Raw genomic sequence first — 10,000 nt, forward strand, 5'->3', positions numbered from 1 at the left:
TTCAGTTTGGAGAAAATCATGACAGATGGAGTGTGTGATGAAAAAGAGCTTTTCGCTGAAAATGCTCTCCTGAGAGCTCTGTTAGTGTTTCTACCTGTAAACAATAGTACATCTTTCACCATGCCTTTTTTTTCAAATTCTCTCTTTTTTTTTGGTTTAAATGAAAAACATTAGGTGACAATCAGGTGTTCCTCTTTTGACTCTTCCCTGGAGGGATCTCTGTTTGGATCTGGGAGGCACGGCTGAAAACTTTTTTTTTTTTTTCCATTTCAAAGCGTTTGTGTCGTAAACCTGTCGGTATTCTCTGCAGAAGCTCAGAGCCGAAGAACGCCAATTACTACAAGACTCCTGATGTAAAAAGCTCCAGACATCCACCCACAAACACATTTTAACACAAACACACACACACACACACACGTGCACACTCACAAGCACATACACACACGCATGCACACACACACACGTACACACACACACACACACACACGTACGCGCGCACACACACACACACGCACACTCACACGTACACACTTACACACACACACACACACACGCACACGCACGCATGCACACACGCATACACACATGAACACACTCGCGCACACACACACACACACACACACACACACACAGACTTGTATAAATTCATTGCCTTCCAGCATGGCCTGTTAGCTGGTGTTATGGACGAATGACCCAAAAAGGCTGAAATGGTCCCCAAGACCAAAAGCCCCCAAGATCGTTAAAATAATGATCTTGAAAAAAAAAAAAAGCAAAAAGGCTACAGAAAAAAAAAGAAAAAGAAAAAATCTGTGGAATTCTAAATGTTGATGCTGAAGATCACACAACGCACTTTTGCCAGAAGACGCTTTCTGATGTTGCTGACATGAATGTTGAAGAGTGTGCTTCATTAAAGTCTCCCCTCGCACACACACACACACACACACACACTCACACACACGCACACACACACACACACGCACACACACACACACACACGCACACACACACACACACTCACACACACACACACACACACACACACACACACACACACACACACACACACACACACACACACACACACACACATTCGTAGTAACTTGTGGCAGTAAGATGAAGGAGCGGTCTTGAGGTTGAGTCGGTAGCTAGATTCATCTTCCCTGAAGCTGCAGCATTATTGATTGCTATGGACTCTTTTCAGGTACGGGTCACAGAGAAGTTAAGTTAAGCACATCCAAATGGTGTCACCATTCGCCACAGAGCGACAGATCCTGGCAGAGGCTGCGGTGTGAAAAGCGTTGAAAAGTGCTCCCTGAACACGTCCGTGTAAAAACTATCTGGCTGAGTCAGTATTTTGGCACGTCACTGTGAGCAGGGTGGCCGGGCGAAACACGACTGAACAGCTTCAAAAACGATCCTTTTATGTCTCCCTCAGGACAAATAAACAAGTAAACAAGGATTTTCTTACAGCAAAGTCACACACACACACACACACACACACACTGAAAACAGACATTAAAGACTAAAATATAGAATATTTGGAAAAGGAGTATATGTTTTATTTAATATACAGAGTTAGTGTACTTCAAAGAAGGTCAGGTATGATTTTTTTCTTGTTTGTTTTTGTTTTTACAACACAACATAGTGCGATATACACAACCCCAGCATATTTACAAACAAGTACAAATAATGTACTGTGTTTATTATACAGTGTCTTGTATAGTTTATTAACCCTACCGTTCTCAGTTATCTCACCCTCAGTAATGCTTTCACAGTACAATACCACCATGGTCACTTACATTTACGAGATCTGTGAAAATAAAACGTTTATGCATCAAACAAATTAAAATCAGATCTCTCCGTCTCTCTTTTTCTCTCTCACAAGTAGACAAATACACACACACACACACACACCACACACACACACACGCACACACCCACACACCACACCACACACATACAGAGTTTTTGAGGGTCAACTGATTTTATTCTTGCGAAAAGAATGGAATCAATGCAGTAACTTTAAAAGTCCTCTTTCTGAGTGAGAAATGTCTTGCTTGTGTGGAACGTGTGTGTGTGTGTGTTTCCACATCAAAGCATGGCACATGAGCCCGGAGATCGTTAATCTACTGGAAATTTTTAATCCTCAAAAGAAGTCCTGTTGAAACACATCTAACGAAGAATTTATTAATAAAAGCACAAATGTTACTTTATGTTGGCCATCAGTTCTGGTCTGGAGAGTAACAGGCCTGCTCGCAGATTGTACAAGCCTAGCTAATTGGAGCCATCCTCATCTGTGGGCCATGGTTTGTCTCTTAATTAGCTGTGCGTTTCACAGTGCCCAGCCAAGCTCCATATGTGATAACGCTCGGTGGAAAAAAAACCCCAGAGACAAGAAGTGTGTTTGTGTGTGTGTGTGTGTGTGTGTGTGTGTATCCTGGACACTAGAGCAGATGTTTGACCACTACTTTAACATTTTTTTTTTGTTTTGTTTTTTTTACCTAGAACTACTTATCTGTAAAGTCCATCATTGAATGAATGCCTTTGCATTCTGGTGTGCGTGCTCCATATACTGTACAAAGCCTTAGAGAACAGTAATTGTGCTTTATAGCATTGAGTAGATATATATATATATATATATACTGCAATCTGACCTGGTTGTGAAATTCTTCTTGGAAGTGTTTTCCTTCATTTCCTCAGAAGAATGTAGTTTGTAAGAATGTAATGTAGTGTAGTGTAGTTTTGTTAAACTTTGTGTATGACCAGTTGGGGAAAATTAAACCACCTTAACAATTTGCATAAATTCATAGCTTAAACTGGTTCAGAGAGAACTAGTAGACTAGCGTGTGTTGACATGGCACCTTCTGTGTAGTGTGAGACTTGGAGGGATATATGCCTATACTTGCTGTGAGAGTATGTTCATGTCTCGTGTCCTCGAAAGTTTTCAGAGAGAAAAATCAAACCTCCACAATGAGTTTCGACATTCTGCTAACACCACAGCATCCCTGAAAAGCAAACCCTTCACCCTCAGATATAGGCTATAAGACCCTAATAGCTAATTATAGGTCAGCAAATCGCTAGCATTTTAGGTTATTGTCTCAGAACGCTAGCATTTGAAGTTGTTGTCTCAGGACGCTAGCATTTGAGGTGTTTCTTGCTCGACATGTCGTTCCAGATCCGGTGCATCTCTTCCGGGGAGATCTGGTGCACGGTCACCACCCTGCGATACCGGCATAGGCTGTACGCCATTTTCCAGTGGTTGAAACCGCTGTTCTGAAAGGGATGGATGCCTAACTTGCGCAAGCACAAGCCCACGTAGACGTCCTCCAGGTGCAGCAGTCTCGTGTGGAGGGACGTGTTGTATATGAGCTCGGCCACGTCGGCCGAAAACACGTACCCCGTGCCCGAGCAGAAGGGGGGGTACTTGCTCTCCGGGTAAAGGTCCCGGGGCATGTACCATTTGCTCCTCATGTCTCGGATGGGCCCCCCGTTGATGACGTAGCCGGTGAAGTATCGGCGTCTCGGTTTGGTGCTGGGCTTGAGCAAGTTGAAGATGAGGTTGTCCATGTTGACGTAGATGTCGCTGTCCGTCTTCATGACGTAATGCGCCTTGGGACAGAAGGAGGCCACCCATCGCATACCCATCAGGGTCTTCAGGGTGAGGTTGTGGTAGGAGTCCACAAAGTCCTCGACCACGATGTCGTGGAAGATCTGGCTCTCCTGCTTAACCATCTGGTTGAGAACCGGGTCCAGGTTCTGGCCCAGCAGGAAAAGCGTAACGATACGCGTGTCGCTGAACGCGCTCTCGTCGCCCCAGGTCTCGCGGATGGCTTGCCGGGCGTCGAACTCCTTGTGGGTGGTGCTGATGAGGATAACCAGGAATGGGTCGAATCCTTTACACTTGGCCGGCTCGTTGATGAGGTACCGGAAGTTGTGCGGGTTGAGGGAGCGCGTCCGGATGTTGCTGAGGGTGGCATTCTTGGCCAGTTTGGGCGGTACCTTGCGGATGGGGATGGCGATTTGGCCCACGTAGGAGGTCGAAGGTCGAGAACCGCTAAGGTACCACAGGGCACTGGCCCAACAGACCACCGTCAGCAGGTATAGGCACGACACCTTCGAGGGCATCGCTCCGATCACCCGTTCCCTGGACAATCAGAGGTGCTCAACTCCTGTCCGGCCCAATCACGCGCAAAGATCTCTCAGAGGGCATTGCGCCAGTTACAAAGATTTACTCCTCTCAGAGTTCATTCATATGCTTTTGCAATTGCAGGCATTACTCTGTTTCAGTTCACAGGCAACAATCAGATTAGCTTGCCCTGACCAGTCAAGTGCTCTGACCACGTGCGACATGTTTAAAACATATCAGACATGTTTACGTAACACAGGCATTGCCACAGACAACGAAGAATCTACTTACATTGGTCTTTATCAATGATTCACATTGGTAAAGTCTAGCCTGATGCATCACCTATAACTACTACTACTACCACTACTACTGCCACCACTACTAGTGGTGCAACGTTTCACCTATGAGTCAGCTTTGTTGTCTCTCAGAGATCAAAACTGTAAAGTCTCGTAAGTTTACAGGTACGCATCCTTAGGGAGCTGCATCTGGTCCTATCTGCCAAAGCTTAAAGACTTGGTCTCAGTTTAGTGAACTTCAGCCATCTTCGTGCCTTATCTCCATTCTTTTTTTTCCGGCCAGTTCTCGAACACCTCGGCACTTCTGTGGGGTCACAGCTGTTGTGACATGTTTAGATGGGGGCTCTCAGAGGGGGTCGCTCTGTCTGTTGATATAGTGTCACCTTTGCTGTACGCTCTCAGTCCGACTTAACTTGCCTGCTTGTCGATATTCTACAGTCTGTCTTCTCGACCCTTCATTCACAAACAATGATTTGTTAAGGATTAACGATGAGGTCCTTCATCCGTTCAGGAGGTGAACTGCTGAGTTTTACATAATTACTCTGTGTCCCACGAATCTTTTTTTTGTCTGCGTTCTGAATCTGCCACGTGGTTTCTAGAAGTTTCCTCGGGCTGTTTAAGAACTGCCTAAGGCATCAGTCGCTCCCGTTCTGACTTCTCTCCTTTTCTTTTTGGCAGCACTGGAATCTGCAGAGAGAGAGAAAGCGAGAGAGAGAGAGAGAGAGAGACAGAGAGAAAAAAAAACAGGACACTTAAGTTAAAATCAACAATGTTAGGTGATGAGTGTTCGAAAGATGGGTGGAGTGGACAGGGCATTACTGCACTTCTTACAAATTGTGGCGGGGACAAAAAGATTGATCCTGAATCGAGGAGGAGGAGGAGGAGGAGGAGGAGGAGGAGATGTGTTTGAAGAGGAGGTCAGGAGGTACAAAGGCATTGATTTGGAGTCGTGTGCGATCAAAGGGGCCTTGTTTGATTGTGAGGTCAAGGTGGTGGAATGCTGAGTACAAGCTGGAAGTGCAGGAGAACACCAGCTTACGGTAGAAAGTAAGAAGTCGGTGGAAAATTCAGAAGTGGTGTCTGTGAGTTAAATCATAGCAGTGCAAGGGGAATTTTTACGTCAACCACATACAAAAAATTGGAAATTCCAAAGTCATAACCAATGACCCCAACCCCAAGCAATTTCTCCCAACTTCAGCTCAGCGCAGTGTTTCAGTAGAAAGGTTCAGCTCAGGTGAACGTGTGAGTGTTTTACCAATCTGACTCTGCTGCACAGTTCAGTAAAAGTGTGGACAATGGAGTAGCTGTGTTTTTATTCAAGGGCAGACATGTCGAGACTGCATGTGTGTATGTGTGTATGTGTGTGCGTGTGTGCGGAAAGAGGAAGGGAGAGAGAGAGAGAGAGAGAGAGAGAGTGAGAGTAAGTGTGCATACACACGCACACGCTCTGGAAGAAACAGATTACAGCATTAGTATAAACCCCCACACAGCCGCTGAGATCAATACATCCACCTTCTAAACTTTTAAGTCCTGACACAGCAAGACTTCCAACAATGCCTGCCGCCAGGAGGCATAAACTCCTAACGACCATATTGCCTGAGAGAGAGAGAGAGAGAGAGAGAGAGAGAGAGAGAGGGAGGTAGAAATGGAGAGAGAGGGGGAGTCAGCGAGAACAAAGAAAAAAGAAGGAAAGAAAGAAATAAAAACAGAAAGAAAGAAAGAAAAAGAAAGAAAGGCTCAATTCATGCAATTTTACCTGTCTTGAGGACAAAGGTATTTGGTATTGCAATGAAATATTACCTTAGTCACCCCCCCCCCCCCACCCCGCACACGCACACACACACACACACACACACACACACGCACACACACACACACACATATCTAACCTTGAACATAAGCACGGCTGTTCTACACACATCACAGCACTGCCAATGCTTTGCATTTTGTTTAATGTTTTATTATTTGCACAACAGCGATAAAGATGCTTCAGAAGGCTTTGCAAAATTGACACGATATGTCCCCTACTCAACATTACCAGTCCTGTCTGTACAGTCAGGACCAACAAGGAAACCAGGAGCTCTGTCAGCCACAATTCTGTTGTACACAGATCTAAATGGTATTGGCTCAAAGAGGTCACGGACTAAGGACTGAAGCGCAGTTAACGTGTTCAGCCGTATAAATCTGTTAATAGAATTTCATTCCTTAATATCACATGCTTTTGTCTGGCGGTAAGTCCTTGTAATGAAATAAACCTCTGTGTGAACACGATCATTCAAAACTGCATTGGGTGAGCATCAAATCCTACAAACAGTGACAAGAACACATTGCTAGAAAAAAACAAACAGACAAAAAAACGGTTTTGTCATTTCCTTGTGAACAACGAAAGGTATTTGTGGTTGTTCTCAGTGTGATCAAATATACCAAACATGAAAGTTTAACTAACCTTTAATTACAGGAATACAAAGCGCTGAGGCAGCAGAGCGAGACCTTTCACTCATTCTCAAATGTGCATTCACACGAACATATGTGTTCATCTGTTACAGAAGGGTAATCAGCAGTGTGACATGCCCTATATGCTCTCTCTCTCGCTCTCTGAATGCCATGCTCCCGGGTAGAAGTGAATGGTAGAGGAGCTTGTACTAATTTTTACTGCAGTGCACAAAAGGTGCACGCGGGGTGAAAAAGACCTTTTATTCCACTGTCGTTAATGAAGCCTGGGTGAACACACACTCTCACTCTTACCTCCCAGTTTATTTGCCTGTGTTTGTGCATGTGTGCATGAGCAGGTATGTGTGTGTGTGTGTGTGTGTGTGTGTGTGTGTGTGTGTGCACTTGCGTGCATGCAGGTGTGTATATATGTGTGTGTGTGTGTGCATATGTGTATGTGTGTGTGTGTGTGTGTGAGTGTGAGTATGAGTGTGAGTGTGTGTGTGTGTTTTAGAGAGGGCAGTTGGGCAGTAGAATAGATCATTTCCCTTCTCTAGTTCATATCCCATCTTTTTCTTTTCCTTTCCAGTGAAAGAAGCCTTTGTGTCCCTCGAAAATGCCAAACCAACAAGCTAAAAGTGGGCCGGAAAGGATGAGGATCAGGTGTCCAACAAACACTGTTCTGAGAACAGCTGGCAGTCACTGAAACCTACAACAGCAATGCAATCCTTTGTTTAAACAGGAAAAAAAAATCAGCCACAGCAGTCAGCGAGAAACAAGCAGGGAGAAATATTAGAACCTCCAATTAAAAAGCCTTTCCGCACAAAAACACCAGACAGGCCATCTAATGCAGTGCTCAGACACTGACAAACACACACACACAGACACACACACACACACACAGAGAGAGAGAGAGAGAGAGAGAGAGAGTGCATCTCCAGACACTCTTGGGAGAAAGCACTTCAGAAAATAACCTCAAAGACAGCCCCTGTAGAGCTGCCAAAACACTTCCTGCTTACGCGCTAACTGTGAAGATGTAAAAAGACTTTGAAAATTGTTTGCTGCTATTTGTTTGCGGCTACATTGTGGTTTGCTTTAGTGAATTGAGTGTTTGACATCTCAGAACAATACGATATTGCTATTAAAAAAAAAACAAAAACAAAAACCCTATTTCATGCTCATTTGCCAACATCGAATGTTCCCAACCCTCAGCTGAGACAGGGTTCCCACTTTTCCTACAATGCTGTTCTGACATAAAGCTCACCTAGTCCCTCTGTCTCTCTCTTTCTCCCTGTCTTTTGTTTTCTCTCTCTGTCTGTCTCTCTCTCTCTCTCTGTCTGTGTGTGTGCAAGAGTGTGTGTGTGCGTGTGTGTGCGTGTGTGTGTGTGTACGTGGGTGTTGTTCTTGTTGTTGAGGTCGAGAAAAACTGGTTAACTTTCCTCACCAAATTTTCTCACGAAACTGAATTGCTAACTCTCTCTACAATTCTACAAAAACAAAGCATTTCAGTGCTTCTGCAAAGCTGTCCTCTATTTCTGGAGGATATTAAAGCAAACACAAAAGCATTAAAACCGAACATAAAAGAAAAGGAAAACAAATCCACAGAGTGTGTAGCTTTATAGACTGCAATGCTGTCTCAGAATGAAGAATGGATGAACAGTCGGTGGAGGGGTGGGTGGGGGGTGGAGAGAGGGAGAGAGAGAGAGGGAGAGAGAGAGAGGGAGAGAGAGAGCATGTGTTGGAGACGATGGATGTCAATGTCAGATGGAACCTGGGCAAATGAACATCAGCAGGTGAGAGCACAGCTTGTGGCGCGACGATAAAAACATTCCCCAGCGTGCGGCGTCCAACATTGAAAACATTCCCCCCCGAGGAGGAAACTGTGACCCTGCTGCAATGTCGCAGAGGATAGATGTGACGTGAAGAGAGAGGAAATGGAGGTGAGAGAGAGAGAGAGAGAGAGAGAGAGAGAGAGAACAGAAACTTTCAAGAAAGACACAGAACAAAAATAGACCATCCAGCTTTTTATCAAACCGGAGGAGGAAAAAAAAAAAGAACACAAAAACAAAAAAAAAAATATCCCCAAAACAAATCAGTAAATTAGGACAGGAAAGACATGCAAAGGAAACAAACAAACAAACAAACAAAACCCTCCACTAAAGTACAACTCATAACACTACTGAATTGAGGGAGCCATCATCAGCCCGGCTCCGCAGCCCAAAGTAAAATAAGTCGTCTATAATAACATAAACCGTCTACATCGGAACAAAACAAATGGCTTTTCAATAACCCCACTGAGCCTCAAGATTCTCCACATCCTTCATGGCGTTGTGGAATTGACAATGTTGCGCAATCCCAGTTCTCGCCGAACCTTTAAGGTGAGATAATCCAGAGAAGGTAAGATCAAACCCCCCAGAGGAGAGACTCAATCACTCCAGCAGCAAGCAACACACGAAAAATAAACAAAAGTCCCGAAAACAATGAAATGAAATCGACGTATTGGAAATCGGTGCAGCTAGGCCGGGATTACGGGCCTACGCGCAGCAGAGCCGGGAAAGCGTCGCGTAGCGCGCGGACGTGTTGGACAAGCAGCGCCAGTCAAATCCGTCAGGGAAACAGAACGCGTAGTCTGCAATACTCAACAATGGATGAAAAGAACATGCGTTGTGTATGTTCTCCACACGACGCACGCCGTTCAGTACACGTGCATTTGAAAAGTACATGCAGTGCAGAGCTAGAGAGAGCATGTGATATGAAACATAAATGAGGTGCAGTGGGCGGTATGACGGAGTGAAGAGCATGCGCATGCATTATCTATCAGCAATACAATGCATGTGAGTGGTGATTGCTCAGGTACAATAAAGTTACCAGTTCAAATATGCTTACGAGATGATTACATATAGAGTGTGCTCATGACGGACGAGGAAACATGGTGTGAACTATCTCCGACGTGCGCTATGATCATTTATTTATTTATTTATTTTTTTCGGCGGTTGGACACGGTGTTGAGTGTGGGGTGGTGGCGGCAGGGGGCAGTGTAAAGGCGAACAGCGGCTGGCACAAAAGACAGTCCCGAACACCCTCTGCGCAGCACTGTGGGTGGGGGGGGGGGGGGTGTTAGGATGTCCCTCTGGTGCACCAGCCCCCC

General features: G+C 45.0%; 1 protein-coding gene across 1 annotated transcript; it reads right to left on the bottom strand.

Annotated features, from left to right (window-relative positions):
- Positions 1-3,135: 3,135 nt before the first annotated feature.
- Positions 3,136-4,125, bottom strand: LOC115819125 (beta-1,3-galactosyltransferase 1-like). The gene has a single exon (XM_030782674.1). It carries the CDS (start codon positions 4,123-4,125, stop codon positions 3,136-3,138), a length of 990 nt encoding a protein of 329 aa, XP_030638534.1.
- Positions 4,126-10,000: the final 5,875 nt, after the last annotated feature.

Source organism: Chanos chanos, chromosome 8 (assembly GCF_902362185.1).
Source record: "Chanos chanos chromosome 8, fChaCha1.1, whole genome shotgun sequence".
Taxonomy (NCBI): domain Eukaryota; kingdom Metazoa; phylum Chordata; class Actinopteri; order Gonorynchiformes; family Chanidae; genus Chanos; species Chanos chanos.